The following is a 15,792-nucleotide window of genomic DNA, read 5'->3' on the forward strand; positions in this document are numbered from 1 at the left end:
CGCTGCTCGCTCCTCTCGTTTCTGAAACCGACTTCCAGGAGCGGCTTTTTAAAACACGCAAGACCCAAGAGCAGTCACCCCAGCGACTATGTCTCCTGATTTCTCGCCTTGCCCTCTTTAAAAGCGGCATTCTCCAAACCCCCCCCCCACTTTTTCTCTCCCTTTGAAGTGCTTTAATTGTGATTTCTTCCTCTTCTTTTACAATTTGACTTTAAAAAAAAAAAAAGGAAAAAAAAAAAACTATGAGCTGCTGCTAAAAAAAAAAAAAAAAGCAAATACAGAACAGCAGCGGCGGACTTGTCCCCGGCTGGAGCCCAGCGCCCCGCCTGGAGTGGATGAGCCTCTCCATGAGAGATCCGGTCATTCCTGGGACAAGCATGGCCTACCATCCGTTCCTACCTCACCGGGCGCCGGACTTCGCCATGAGCGCAGTGCTGGGTCACCAGCCACCCTTCTTCCCCGCGCTGACGCTGCCTCCCAACGGCGCCGCGGCGCTCTCGCTGCCGGGAGCCCTGGCCAAGCCGATCATGGATCAATTGGTGGGGGCGGCCGAGACCGGCATCCCTTTCTCGTCCCTGGGGCCCCAGGCGCATCTGAGGCCTCTGAAAACCATGGAGCCCGAAGAAGAGGTGGAGGACGACCCCAAGGTGCACCTGGAGGCTAAGGAACTTTGGGATCAGTTCCACAAGCGGGGCACAGAGATGGTCATTACCAAGTCGGGAAGGTAAGCGAAAGGAGGGGGGGGAGGGTGTCCCTTCCTCTAGCTAGTGGAGGTTTTCTTTCCTCTCTTTATTTCTCCTTTTCGGAACAGTTGATTAGCTAGTTATTACGGCTTGGACGAAAAACTAAATTCTCCTAAAACTGTATATAGAGACTCCGGGGCCCTGGCCCAGTGGCAGGAAATGTCAGCTTACCTGGACGTCTGTCTGCACCGTCTTATGTAGGTCTGCCTCCTGGGTTCTCCACAAAAAAAGATAAGGGCGTTTTAGGGGAGCTGGACATCTCTGGGGGAGCCTTGCAAACCAGCCCTACCACTGCAAGAAGTTCACTCCCAGCCTTTCTGGAATAGCCTTCTTTCTTTGTTAATGTTATGCTTTCATCTTTTTAAATTTTGTTCTCGGAGAGAGAAAAACGGAAAACCTTTTTCTTCGGCGAGGTAGGGACTGGTTTGACACTAGTCCCCCGCCCTCGCTGCCCTTTCAGCCTAGCCTCTGGGTCTGGAGGGGGGCCTCAGCCGGCCACTGCCAGGGTCAGAAAGAAACCCAAGGGCGTTTTTTTGGTTTGTTTGTCCAGACTCCTTCACGTGTCTATAACCGGAGGGAGATCTCAGCAGGCAATTTGGGATAATTAAGATTATGTTTGCAGACCTAAAGAACCAGTGGGGAGTGTGAATATTATAAACTATATTTTACATACTATGTAGAGGTTTTGGCCTCGCCAGACCTGCCTGGAAGAGAAGATTTAAAATCACTGCTTTTTCTTTCTTTTTTTTTAAGGCCATTCAAGTCTGTAAATGGAATAGAATAAAATTCAATGGGTGTAAAAATAAAATTCTGCTTTTGATGTGTTCAACATTCTGTCTCTTTGCAAGCCTAATGAGGCCAAAGTTTGACAAAATCCTCAAACCCACGAGACATTTAGGCAGTTTCACAGTAAAGGGCTTCCTTCTAAGTCAAGAGTCCAGAATGCCAACACTTTAGTGAAATTAACAGCAATTCGTTGGCACGGTCTTGCAGTTTTGGACGGGCCTTAGGCGTAGGGGAATGTGGTTAGCAGCTTGACAGGCAATCGGGTTATCAGGCCCTGGAGTCTACCTTAAGCTGCAAAAATTTGTTCTGAGAACTCACTGAAGTCCAGTTTCATTTCGCCAGCAGCGGGACTGCTGTTCTAGACCAGGGAGGGGTGCAACTTGATGTGTATTTCCTTAATAAGTTTAACATTTTCTCATCAGTGAGTGTTGGAAAATTCTGGCCCGCTCCATTAAACATCTTCACCCCAAGCTGCTTAGAAGCAGATACCCACGGGGAGGGGGGGTGAACCCTAAAACCTCAAACAATAATTTCTCTAGGAAGAAGGCCCTCTGTAAAGTCACACAGAGGGGAGACGTAGTTGAAAGAAATGATTAGACAATATAGATTTCCGTGCACAGCGGACTTGTGTTGAATCTTAGGACATTTAAATACACACCGAGGAGGCATAGGTAAGCCTTTTGTGTGGAAGAAAACAATTTTGCTGCCCGTTTGTCCCTCTGAAAAATATTCACTTATTCCTCAGGATAGAAAGCTGACAGTTTGGTTTACCGAGTTTTAAGATGAATGGGAAATCAACCCTGAGCGATTTGGAGTGATTTACTTTTCTCTTTTGTCCTTTTCTGTTCTCCTGTATGTAGGCGAATGTTTCCTCCATTTAAAGTAAGATGTTCTGGACTGGATAAAAAAGCCAAATACATTTTATTGATGGACATTATAGCTGCCGATGACTGTCGATATAAATTCCACAATTCTCGGTGGATGGTGGCGGGTAAGGCCGACCCTGAAATGCCAAAGAGAATGTATATTCACCCAGACAGCCCTGCCACCGGCGAACAGTGGATGTCCAAAGTCGTCACTTTCCACAAATTGAAACTCACCAACAACATTTCGGACAAACATGGATTTGTAAGTTTCACCGGTCCCTTCAGTAAAACTTTTCCTTTAACTCGACCAAAGGTGCACTGCTTTTCCAGTCTGTATAAACTCCTGAGTCTCCATTCAGACTTCTCTCTTGCTTTCTGCTGCTAAACATAGCGAACTCCTCCTGATTCCCCTGCAGGACGGGAGAGAGGATTCCAGGGTGTTTCTGTCTGGAGCATGGAAGGCCTGGCGTTTTAAAAGAAACAGGGACGAGAAAACTTCAGCAGCTCAGAGCTTGTGTCCTGTAGTCATTCCAGATCCTTGGTAGCTGCCTGACCTGACGATAGTTATAATAGAAACCAATCATTAAGAGCTAAAATACAGTTTAAAGCTCTGTGTTCCTAAAGGATATGTGTTGTTTTCAAATGTCTTAACTTCTGTTTTGAAGCCAGCCATATTCTTTCTTGAGAGCCGTTTAAGTTTTGGAGGCTTGACTCGGTTGGTGCACAGGGTCTGCATAATGTCCTTCAAAACGTATTTTCTTTTATTGAAAAAGAAATGAACTGAGGCAAAAGTCGGGTTTCCTAGAAATAAGGCTTAGGTCTTTTGATATCAAAACGACGTGTGTGTGTGCACGGAGGAGGGTATATGTGAATTCGAAGAGCGGGTGCTTAGAAACTTTTGGAAGACTTGGATTGCTGTGAACGTCAGGCAAGGAACTTTTTACCCCTTCTGCACCCCCCACAACATTTTCAATAAAATAAACAGAGTGATAAGTGAGGAATAAGCAGAAAGATTAGGCCCAGGAAGACGTGAATGGCACGGAAATATCTTCAGCGGGCAGGAATTGCATTTGAAGCCCTTGATTTGATTAAGGCATAAATATTCCTCTCTCTAGAGTTCAGCCTCTCAGGGCTTTAAGTGGATTGGGCTCGTCAATTAGTGGGCGCTTAAGTACTGAATCATTTTGTAAATTAAAATGCATGTTTTTCTCTATCTTTTAAGACTTTGGCCTTCCCAAGTGATCACGCAACGTGGCAGGGGAATTATAGTTTTGGTTCCCAGGTAGGCTAGGGTTCAAGGTACGAATGAACCTTAGATGGTTGAGGGTGGGGGGGACCCCTTTGGAAATTAAGGAGCAATTTGGATTCTCCAGAAGATAACATCTGTGGAGCAAAATGTACCCAAGGAGGTACTCCAAGGAGGTGGGCTCGGGCCAAGCGTGGTACCCTGCGGTGGGGAGATGTCAGCCTGGCAGGGGTCCTAAGATCCCGTTTGTCCTGCTAAATCCTTTGTCTGTCTCCTTTTCCCTGCCTCTGCAGACCATACTGAACTCCATGCACAAATACCAGCCCCGGTTCCACATTGTAAGAGCCAACGATATCTTGAAACTTCCTTATAGTACATTTCGGACGTACTTGTTCCCCGAAACCGAGTTCATCGCTGTAACTGCATACCAGAACGATAAGGTAACCAACCGAAGGGGGCTTTCTTTAATAGTGGTGGTATTCTTCCTCCCCTTTAAACTGCTTTGGATCTGCGTGAGAAGGTTCCATGAAAATTGAGATGAGAGTCTTCCAGTTTTCTCTGGTGATTTGACCTTGGAGGGGGTCAGAATTCGGGGAAAGAGGCGCTGATACTCGGAGGGAGCAGGAAAAGAAACTTCTGGATCAGTTAAGTCATCCAATGAGGAGTTTTTTTTAAAAAAAGACCAGCCTGATTTTTACCGGAGAGAAGCTCTCATAACTATTGTCCCTGATGTCCCCTCCCTCCTGCCCCCCACTCCTGGGCTTTGTCCTGTTTTGTCTCAAGGTTCATCCTCTTCCCCCCTTCAGGAAGAAGGATCGAGAAATCAGATTCGAAAGAAAACCTGCTCAAAATTGAAGGCAAAAGCCATTCGGGATTCTGGGAGGAGAATTGTGGTAGAGACCAGCTTTTCTCCTCTAGCCAGGAATCCTGAGTAGCTGGTCTGGTTTTCATTACCTTTTATGCTGCTGTGTTTTTTATGGTGTGTGTGTGTGTGTGTGTGTGTGTGTGTGTGTGTTTGAAAAAACTATCCTGATCACAGACGGGGTCTTGCTAGTCGAGTTGTCTGAGGCTCTGAGTTCAAGTGGCCCAAGTCACCACTGTAGATGAAGTATTATTCTCTATTGGGCCCAAAGCTGGGGGTTAGAAGAATCCCCCAAATGGGGCAGCACCCTGGTATCTAGAACTATGGTTGCCTGAGAAGGTCAAGAACATGGAATACAGAAACACAGATTCGCCCCTGATTTACCAGCTCCCACTTTGGTTGTTAGCAGGCCATTATGGGGTCAGGGAGGGACTGTGGATCCCTGTCCTTCCACTTCTGAAACCTGGACCTCTGGGAGAGTCTGTCTACGTGACAACACTCTGCAATTTGAACTCACATCACTGTCAGCTGGTCCTCTCTGGCTATGTGATGGGGGTGTTCCAGATCAATCTTTTTTAGTCTGAGATTAAGGCATTAATGACCTCTTCTCCCTGCCCAGGGCAAAACCTGAAATCCAGCAGGCAGCATTCAACAAATTATTCTCTGAATAAGAATACAACCAATGGGTTCCCTTTTCTACCTCTGAGTAACTCTGTATGTATAACTTCTCCCCCTCAAAGGAAAGGGATTTGAAAGATTACATAGTCTGGCATTTTTCCGCAGCGTGCGAAATGCGTGCTCCCTCTAGACCCAGAATCCCGTGAAACTAAGTTGTTAATGTAATAATAAAATGTAGCATTTTGATCAGACAAAGAGGCCTCTGGCTTTCTCCACCTAATGGCAGTGGCAGAGCATATAAATGAAAACAAATGTCTCTAGCGGTCATTCAGTCCTTTTAAATCTGTAATTGTCAATATTGTAATTCCTCAAGCCACCACCTCCCTCCCTCCAAGCAAAAAATCAAACTCACTCCAGTACAGGGGAAGCAAAATCCCATAAATCAGTTTATTAGATTCATGGAAAAGTTTGGAGTGGTACTGTGCAAGTGTGTGTGTGTGTGTGTGTGTGTGTTTGTGTGTGTGTTTGCAGGCAGGGGAGTATGCCTAACTTATTTTATGATTAATTGCACTGTATAAGAAAATCAAAATGAAAGCATAATTTTAGGACCGACAGGTTGTCTCTCTTGACAACTTTTGACGACGTTTCCATTTCTAAACCCAAGCTGTTGGCTGTCCAAAGAAGAGGGTTTCTTGCGGCGTTCATTTCAGCCTACAATTCCTGGTTTAGTGTCTTGTGGGAGCCTTGAGCCTTAATAGTTTCCTTTGATTTTTCTCAGTCCTCTCTAAACTTCTGTCATGATCTCTGTAGTTTGTAGCAGTCAAGTTTCTAGAAAACTATCGAGGTGGGAAGAACACCCGCCCCCCAAACCATTCTGGAAACTAAACCCCATGTCTCTGTCTTGCTTATGTCTCTTCTAGATAACTCAGTTAAAAATAGACAACAATCCTTTTGCAAAAGGGTTCCGGGACACTGGAAATGGCAGAAGAGAGAAAAGGTGAGTTGAGGTCATTATGTAGTCTCAAGTCTTTTAGGAAAAAAAGTCCCTTTTCTAGGCTCCAACTCTCAAGCAGTTAGAAGCTGATGTAAGCATGTAAGCGTTCACACTGAGCGTGTGGAAAAATAACCCCCTTACACACACGCATGTCTGCAAATGTCAGTATATACTTTTTCGACCTCCTTCTTGTGACCTGTAAGGTCTTTCATCAGGCTATACCAGTTGTCGCTGGAAGAAAAACAATCCGATGATATAGGGATGCCTATTAATTTCTAATGAATTTAAATTCCTTCTGGGCAGGTTCCAGAAAAGGACCAAACCATTCACAGAATCTTTGGAATTTTTGCCATTTTGTCTTCCCAATCCCATCAAACAGGATTGGGTCCTTCGAGATATCTATGGCTCCCTCTCTCTTTCAAGGGTGTATGTACCATTTTGCATGAAGTAGACAACTAGGGGGGTACGTAAAAAACGCCTTCCCCTCCTCTGTCCCTGTTCAAAGAATTTCTACAAGCCAGAAAATCATCCCAAATGTTGAACCTATCCCCTTGGGGGTGGACATTTAAAAAATAATTTCTAACATCCGAATAGATTTTTATCCCAATGAATAGGTTGGGGAAATGAAAACTGTAAAGTGCACCATGAAATAACCACTTCCTTGAGGTCTTAGCAACCATCCAGGAGTCTGGTCGGCTGGGGTCAGACCACATCGTGTTCCCTGCTCCAGGCACTCGGTTCTTCTTCCTGAAGGCCGGCAGCTCCACTGTTTTCTGGCCAGTTCTGGCCCCCTTCTTGACTTGAAACAAGATTTTACAGCCCAGGCCAAATGGCCTTTTCTAGGGAAACCCTGATCTTGAATAAATGCAACTGAAGCCTTCTTCCTTCCTCTCTCTTCAGTCCAGTTAGAGGGTCAAGAACAATGCTTGAGTCTGTGTGGCTGCCCTGGGGCAGGCAGATTTCAGAGAATTGGTGTTGTCTGTGGGCGGCAGGCTGGGTGAGGTGCGTGTGTGTGCTGCTTTGGAAAGGGTCAAGAAACAAAGAAGGGACATGTATGCTACCTTTGGTAACACTGGGTGTGGGCTTCTGCCTCAGAAAACAGCTCACCCTGCAGTCCGTGAGAGTATTTGATGAAAGACACAAGAAGGAGAATGGGACCTCCGATGAGTCTTCAAGTGAACAGGCAGCCTTCAACTGCTTCGCCCAGGCCTCCTCTCCAGCGGTGTCCACTGTGGGGACCTCAAACCTCAAAGGTAAACCTATGGGATGACTCCAGGTCATCATGACCTGGAAGAGTCAGGGGGATTTACCCTTTAAAATGCTGCAGATTCTTCTTGATGTCTATAAATGGAGCCAAAGTTCAAAGGGGACTAGCAGGTGTGTTCCTGCTTCCTAAGTAGAATAAGAATAAGAATAAGGAGGGCTCAGAGCTCCTTCCTGCAAACCCTTCTTTGGCTGAGGGTGTGTGTCTTGAGGAGCTTAGCTTTGAAAATGTACCTGAAGCAGTATCTCTTCCTTCCCTCTCTCCCCCCCCTCCTCACTCTTGTCTTTCTAAAGATGGAATCAGTATCTCCTCCTTCCCTCTCTCCCCCCCTCCTCACTCTTGTCTTTCTAAAGATTCATTTATTTCATTTTATTTTTGAATTTGACCAGAGAGAGGCAGAAAGAGAAAGGGAGAATGAGAAAGCAAACCCCCAGGTCTGGGACTCGAACTCCAGTCAGCCATGCCACATGGGAGTCTGGGGCCTTAATCATTATGCCACCTGCTGGTCCCCTCCTTGCTCTGTCATTATACTCTCTTCTCTCCAACCAAAACTGTCTCCATAGAGTCTGGGGCCTTAATCTTTATGCCACCTGCTGGTCCCCTCCTTGCTTTGTCTTTACACTCTCTTCTCTCCAACCAAAACTGTCTCCATCTTTGAACTCCAGGTGAACATGTGTTGAGCTGGGGAGATGGGAGGGTTTCTCTGCCCCTGGAACAGAGCTGGCTGAGAATACATCCCTCAATGGAGTAGCAATTGGCCCTGGGGAGGGAGGTGGTGGAGAACTGGGGATCTGTACTGGGAGTGGGAGTGGATGGGATGGTTTAAATCCCCAATCAGTTTCCTGTGTTTAAGGAGCAAGTGTTATTTATTTGGGAAGACACACACACACACATACTCTCTTTCTCAACAGGAAGAAACCTGTTTTTAAGTGAAATAAAATGGAAGTCCTTCATGCCTTCAATCTATTTAAGCTTTAAACATAAAATAAGATCTCCTTTACCTTTTTATTTATTTATTTATTTTTTGGATAGGACACCCACAGAAGGTGTGGTAAAAAGCAGAACACAATCTATGATTGTTTTGTCCTGGGCCCTGTCTGCAGGGACTGGGCAAACCCAGAAAAGGTGCCATTGAGTCTGCCTGATGGGGGAGGGGTGTTGATGTCTGCCGTGGCCCACCCCAGATGTTGGGGTCCTCTCCAAACCAATCCTTCCAGCCTAATTCTGATATTTGTGCCAAGTGCCGATACTGATTGCTGACTGCACAGAGACGCTGATAGTAACTGGAAATTGTCTCAGCAGTGAGTTTTAGAGTCAACTAGTTTTGATTTTTAAAAAGTGAATTTGTAAAAAAAAAGAAAAAGAACAAAAAGACACCCTCCCCCAAATTGCAATTGACCTGGGGGAAATGGTACGTAAATCTTTTGTCTGACCTAGTAGGAGTTAAGATGCTTGTAAAATCAAAAGAGAAATTTGTTATACCCAGTTGCGGGGTGCTGTGGGAAGGCAGTGTCTATCCAAGCGAGTTAAACGCTTTCAGTTCATTATTACCTCATTGATTTTTGTAACAGAATTGTTCAGCAGTATCATCATCCCCATGTTGCAGATGAGAAAACTGAGTTGCAGAGGTTAGGTAGCTTGTTCAGGTTACACAGCTCCAGAGCAGTGGAGCTGGGGTTCGAACTTGGGAACTAGGGTTGCATCGCCCAGATTGAAGCTAACCCCTTTCTTTCTTTTTTTCATTATTCTATTTAAATTTATTATTATTATTTTCCATTTGATCAGAGAAAGAGAGAGAGGGGAAGTGAGAAAGCGAGCCACCAGGTCCAGGATTTGAACCTCTGTCAGCCATGTGGGAGTCCAGCGCCTTTAACAACCAGGCCACTTGCCAACTCCATAGCTAACCCCTTTCGACCTTGCTTGTTTCCTTCTCCTGTGGTAGATCTGTGTCCCAGCGAGGGAGAGAGTGACGCTGAGGCCGAAAGCAAAGAGGAGCAGGGCCCGGAGGCCGGTGACGCGGCCAAGATCTCTACCACCACCTCGGAGGAGCCGAGCCGCGACAAGCATAGCCCGGCGGTCAAGGCGCACCTCTTTGCGGCAGAGCCCAGTGGCCGGCCTCGGGACAGCGGACGGCTGGACAAGGCATCGCCTGACTCGCGTCACAGCCCGGCCACCATCTCCTCTAGTACCCGCAGCCTGGGCGCGGAGGAGCGCCGAAGCCCGGGCCGCGAGGGCATAGCCACGTCCAAGGTCGAGGAAGTACGCGCACTGCCGGGCAAGGAAGCCTTCGCGCCGCTCACGGTGCAGACCGATGCGGCTGCGCACCTGGCCCAGGGCCCCCTGCCTGGCCTGGGTTTCGCCCCCAGCTTGGCTGGTCAGCAGTTCTTCAACGGGCACCCGCTTTTCCTGCACCCCAGCCAGTTTGCCATGGGGGGTGCCTTCTCTAGCGTGGCAGCCGGCATGGGGCCGCTGCTGGCCACAGTGTCCGGGGCCTCCACGGGTGTCTCGGGTCTGGATTCCACTGTCATGGCCTCTGCTGCTGCTGCACAGGGACTGTCGGGGGCGTCTGCGGCCACCCTGCCCTTCCACCTCCAGCATCACGTCCTGGCCTCTCAGGTACTGACCCTTCCCCCAACTCAGCTCCAGCCCCTCCCCCCAGGGGCTCTCTTTTTCCTGCACTGAGTCCCTGACCTCACCCAGAAGCCTTGCCTGGGACCTTTAAATAATAATAATGATAATGATAATAAGCCATTACTGGGACAAGGCTTATCTCACTGAGTCATCATGACCTCACTCCCTTACAAAAAAAATTGCAAATTTTTCCCTATGGTTAGGGTTCTGACAGAGGCAGGTAGTAGTGGTAGCTACACACCGCATGCATTTTGTACCAGGCCTTTGTCTAAGTCCCTGTCTATTCTGACTCATTTGATGGAACCCTTCAGTCTTAACTGTTGTCATGTCTCCTTTCGAGCTGAACCAGGAGAGGCCCAGAGAGGGTGGGTAACGTGCCCAAGGTCACAGAGCTTGTCCACGGTGGGGTGGGTCTTGACTATAGCCCAGCCGTCTGACTGTAGGAACTTTTTCAGGGGTTTTAATTTTAGCTTCAGAAAATCAGACAAGAGGGACATCTGTCCTTGGGGAGGGGACTTGGAGGGGGGCGTTCTGTTTGGCAATTGGCAGCCTTGTGTTCCTAATTCAGAGCACTTCTCCCTCGGATTCCTCCCCTCCAAGCAGGCCAGCCTGTTCCCCCAAAGGGTTAATGGTTGGTGCACATGTGGAAAGTGTCAGAGGAGGGAGACTCACAGGGACTGTGGTGGCTTGTGTGCTTCAGACAGCTGGGCCAGGCAGCCTGGGAAGTCCTGGGCGCTAGAAACTGAGCTCAGAGCAGGGCTGCTGGGAAGTTTCTGCATGTTTTTTTGTTTGTTTGTTTGTTTGTTTGTTTTGCCTTTTGTTTTGTCTGAGCAAATTCAACTCCCTTCCCTGAGCCAAGAAGCAAGATTGGCACCCTTCTCTGGGGAGGATGGAGCTGAGAAATGTGTTGGTTTTTTGGCCTTTCTCAGTTCCCACCATCTCCCCTGTTGGCTTCCCCTAGGGACCGTCATCAGGGGATGAGGGGCCACTGATGATTCCTCCCGGTATAGCACAGAGAAAACTGGCCTAGACCAGGGTGCCTGTGCTTGGAGGGGTTGGGGAACAGCGAGAAAGCACCCTACCCCAGGGGCCACATCACAATCCCATCTCCATTCTCCTCTTGGGATTTGGGGCATGCACAGGTGCCCAGCCTAACGGATCTCAATCTACCTGGTCTAGAACTCAAACATTGCTACTGGGCTCCAGTGGCTTTAACCTCCACTCCACCTGCTGGGCCAGTGCCTGCATTTTAAACCCTGATTTTGCCACTCACTGAGTGAATTGCTAACCCCCTGGAGCCTGCTTCAGTTGTTCACCTGTAACACCAGCTATCAGGCTGGGTAATGTCTTGGTCTATGCTTAGAACCAACATCCTTTTACTTACCTCTCTCCCCCTTTTTTTTGGGGGGGGGAGAAACTTCTAGAATTAGAGTGGGAGGGAGTTCTAGTGGGTGGGAACAAGAATGATGAAATTATGTCAAATAAAGTATGCCCTCTGGTTTTCCCTCTGCCACTGTGGACCCATTGAACAGGTGGTACACCTGAGCCTCCTGGGGGACTTTCAGGGCATCCTGTGATCCAAGCAGGGCACCTTATTGCAGGCCTAACAATTTCCTGGTAGTTTTCCTCTAAAGTTGAGGCTCAGCAAGTTAGGACCTGGCCTAGGGTGACCCCACTAAGATGTGAAACTAGAGAAGTCAGAGTTGTCCTCAATCCTCTTTGGCCCTAAAAGGGGAAGGGATTTATGGTGAGCCAAAGGAGGTGACGGGGAGGAGATGGAGGAGGGCCCCCCCATCCCTGCAGCACTCATTCCACTGACGTTCCTGCTGCCTTTCTTCCTTCCCCAGGGCCTGGCCATGTCGCCTTTCGGAAGCCTTTTTCCTTACCCCTACACGTACATGGCAGCTGCTGCCGCCGCCTCTGCTGCAGCCGCCTCCAGCTCTGTGCACCGCCACCCCTTCCTGAATCTGAACACCATGCGACCCAGGCTGCGTTACAGCCCCTACTCCATCCCGGTGCCGGTCCCCGACAGCAGCAGCCTTCTCACCACCGCGCTGCCATCCATGGCAGCCACCATGGGGCCCCTGGACGCCAAAGCCACTGCCCTGGCCGCCAGCCCAGCCTCCGTGGCTGTAAAACGCCCCCACCCTCTCTGCCACTCCCTCCGCCAGCGCGTCGACCTTGTCCCCCAAACTCTGCTCTGACAAAGAGGCAGCCACCAGCGAACTGCAGAGTATCCAGCGGTTGGTCAGCGGCCTGGAAGCCAAGCCGGACAGGTCCCGCAGTGCATCCCCATAAGTCCCTCCCCAGAGATGTCTCTTCATTCCAGTCCAGTCCAGTCTGCAGTGCACTTTGTATGATGTAAAATAAACCGCAGGCCCCTGTCGGGGTTAAGCCCTTCCTTCGGCATCCCGGCTAGGAAGGGGTGCAGGACTCCCTCAAGAGAAGATGCAAGAATGTTCTAGAGACAGGCCCTGTTGTCTTGGCGTGGTTTATATATCCAGGGTCTGGCCCAGATCTGGGGGAGGGGGGCTCAGAAACTTCTGCCACATGGAGCTACTAGGGGCAGGAGTCAATTCACTTAATGTCCAGAGTAACTTCCAGCAAGGCTGGTCTGGAGAAAAGGGTACTAAACCCACCAGGAGGGGAGGTGTTGAAAGCATTTCCCTCAGACGGAATTTCTGTATATATTTTCCTTCGCCGTGTCAAGTGGAAATGAAAACAAATGCCACTTTTTAAAACTAAGGGAGACAAAGGAATCACATTGAACACGGTTCTGTTTGTGAAGATTCACCCCACTTCAGAGTGACTGGCCTATCAGTTCTCCATGGATCTCTGAGCAGATTGTTTGGGAAGGGAAATCCCCGCCACATTTGTTTAGTCTCTATTAAGGAAATCTGTGTCTTTTTAATATTCTTGTGATGTGTTAAGAGCCGCTGTAGGTCTCTTCTTGCATGATTCCACAGTCATGTATTTGTGGTTTTTTTTTTTTTTTTAAATTTCAAACGCTTGCTTTTAGAGAGGAAAAATAAAAATCATAACCCCACACCTTTTCTCCAATCCTGAGCCCTCGAATGAGAAAGACCAATGGAGGAGGATCTTGAACGGAAGGGGTAGAGAAAGCGCCCCCCCCCCAAAAAAAAGAATTTATTTGATCTAAACTCTGCAGCAGAACTCACATCTGCCCTCTTTGACAGTCCTTTCTCTGTCCTGTATATGCAATAACAAGGTTTTAAAAAAAATAATAAAGAAGCGAGACTATTAGACAAAGTATTTATGTAATTATTTGATAACTCTTGTAAATAGGTGGAATATGAATGCTCAGAAAATTAAACTTTAATTTATTGACATTGTACATAGCTCTATGTAAATAGAATTGCAACTGTCAGGTTTTGTGTTCTCTCTCTCCTCTTCTTCTTCTTTTATTCTTTTGTCAGTTTTATTTCCAGGTCCCAGAATTGCTGTTAGCATGAGAAAACTCATTTTCTGCACCAACACCAAACACACTTTACAAAAGAGTGGTCTGCAAACTTGTTTGGTTTTTGTTTTTTTTTTAAATATTCCAAATGGAGAGGGTCCTATTTTCTCTTTAAACCCAAAGTGGGTGCCACTTTCCAGCTCCACTGCAAATTCCTTAAACTCTTAACTGGTTCTGAGCTTGCTGTAGAGCAGTGTGGAGGCTGTGTATTAGACTAATTTTTCTTTTGCATTTGTACCCTGATTTTCTCAAAACAAAGTGAGATTTACTAGTGTTGTCAATAATCAATGGTGTTTCCAACTGGTGCCTGCAGAGAGAGAGAGTTCAAAGGTCAGGTGCTGAGAGATGGTTTAAAAACAAAAATTCATGAAGGTATATTTTGTGTGATAGTTGATGAGTTTTTTTTTGTTTTTTTGTTTTTTTGTTTTTTTGCTTTCTGTACCCCCCAGTGTCCTACATCAGTGAAATTTCAATAAATTTTTATTGAAATATCTTTGGGCCTTTGTGTTAAATGCTTTCTTTGGGAACCTTCCCTAAAGGTAGAAAGTTAGAAAAGGATTCAATGTCTTCTGGCGTTTTTTTCCGTACCCTCTTCCCCTTCGCCTTTAAATAATTAAGACCGCCCCCAGTGAACAAAAATGAGATGTCACTCAAGTTACCAAGCTAAAAACAAAAGTCCCTTACTCCGCGCGCGCGACGGAAGCTAACTTCAACCTGAACTTACTTTTCCTTCAAATTAGGAAGCCAGATGGGAGAGGGAAAGGGGGCCTGATGAGAATTCAGAAGAAAAATCGTTATTTCAGATCCTGGAGTTTTCATCGAAAAAGACTGCCCCGCTAAGTCAGCTTCTCCCATGCAAACCCCACCAAAACTTAGTTCGTGCAGTACGGACAGTTAATGTTGTAAGTCCGCTCTCCTTTGGAACATCGATATGGGGGATTCGAGAAAAAAAAAAACAAAACCAAAAAACACCCTCCGTGCTCCAGCGTAGTTTTTTTGGGGGTGTGAGTGGGGTGGGTGGGCGAAGACTGGCAGAATCCCCTTGGCGCCAGACCTTCAATGGCCACCTGTAATCTTTGGGGATGTGGAAATCGACAAGACCGAACACCGACCCCCTCCGCGCGCGCACAGGCGCGGCAGTCCCTGTAACTCCAATCCGACTAGGTTGGCTCAAGGCACCCACCCCTAGGAGGCCCCACCAGCCGAGCTGAGCGTGCAAAGCCAGGCCAGCTCCTCACAAATTTAACTGTCACGCGAGGAAGGAGGGACGCTCGCCTTGCAAGGGAAAGGTAATTTCAGGGCGCATAGTTAACCCCCTGCAAGAAAAAAGTCCCCTAGGAGGTTGACATCCTCACCCAGTTCCACCCCCGCCAACAAGTCTCGAGTCAGTTTGGAGAGTTGCCTTTTGAAGTTCAATTTATCTTTGAAACATTCAATAAAAAAAAAAAAAAAATGGTGAGACCGTGTCAGTCTTTTCGTCCCGTTCCCCCCTCCCCCACCCCCGCCCCTGGCCTCCGAGGTGTCCCCACCCCAAGAGCCCGCCAGACAGGCCCCGTGTCCCTGTCACCTTCGGGCCTCGGGCCTCTTGAATGGAGGGGGAGAAGGACTCCCCTCTCCTCCCCTCTCTCATTCTGTGCTTGGAAAAGGATCCAGGTGGAGACCTTTTGGAGAACAGGGCTAAGCCCTTTCCATCTGCAACCAGGCACGTGGGGTCCCCCACAGCCTCTCCTGCACTGTCGGGGTCGCGGGGGTATTGGAAAGATGATCAAGGTCGGATGGGGGCCTCGGAATGGAGGGGGAGAAGGACTCCCCTCTCCTCCCCTCTCTCATTCTGTGCTTGGAAAAGGATCCAGGTGGAGACCTTTTGGAGAACAGGGCTAAGCCCTTTCCATCTGCAACCAGGCACGTGGGGTCCCCCACAGCCTCTCCTGCACTGTCGGGGTCGCGGGGGTATTGGAAAGATGATCAAGGTCGGATGGGGGCCTCGGACGACCTGAGCTAAAGCTGTAACCCCCTAAGGGCCTGGAGATATACAGGGCTCGCGCCCTACGCGCAGCGGCTGCAGAAGTGGGGCTGGTTCTCCGCACGACGAGAACGCGCGCCGGGAGAAGCCAGCAGTTGGTCTGCGGCGCCCAGTTGCGCACTACCGAACTGGGGGGGAATTAGCCTCAAAAAGGGATGAAATGCTCCCCTTTCCGCAGTCCAAATTTACTTCCGTTCCTCGTTCCTCCCATCCCTACCCTCCAAATTCGGGGACAGTGTCCGGTAGACCTATGCCCAGCCGCTTCCCCCGGCTTTCCTTCT

The 15,792-nt window shown here is 48.3% G+C and overlaps 1 protein-coding gene across 1 annotated transcript; it reads left to right on the top strand.

The window, feature by feature from the left end:
• Positions 1–212: 212 nt before the first annotated feature.
• On the top strand, positions 213–13,833 carry TBX3 (T-box transcription factor 3). Its single transcript, XM_006151578.2, is given in 9 exon segments — positions 213–724; positions 2,390–2,657; positions 3,618–3,677; positions 3,935–4,081; positions 6,042–6,118; positions 7,211–7,368; positions 9,322–9,995; positions 11,858–12,144; positions 12,146–13,833. Coding segments are annotated over 9 exon segments (2,223 nt in total). The 5' UTR covers positions 213–335; the 3' UTR covers positions 12,309–13,833.
• The last annotated feature ends 1,959 nt before the right edge of the window (positions 13,834–15,792 follow it).

This window comes from Tupaia chinensis, unplaced genomic scaffold, assembly GCF_000334495.1.
Source record: "Tupaia chinensis unplaced genomic scaffold, TupChi_1.0 Scaffold000320_1, whole genome shotgun sequence".
Taxonomy (NCBI): domain Eukaryota; kingdom Metazoa; phylum Chordata; class Mammalia; order Scandentia; family Tupaiidae; genus Tupaia; species Tupaia belangeri.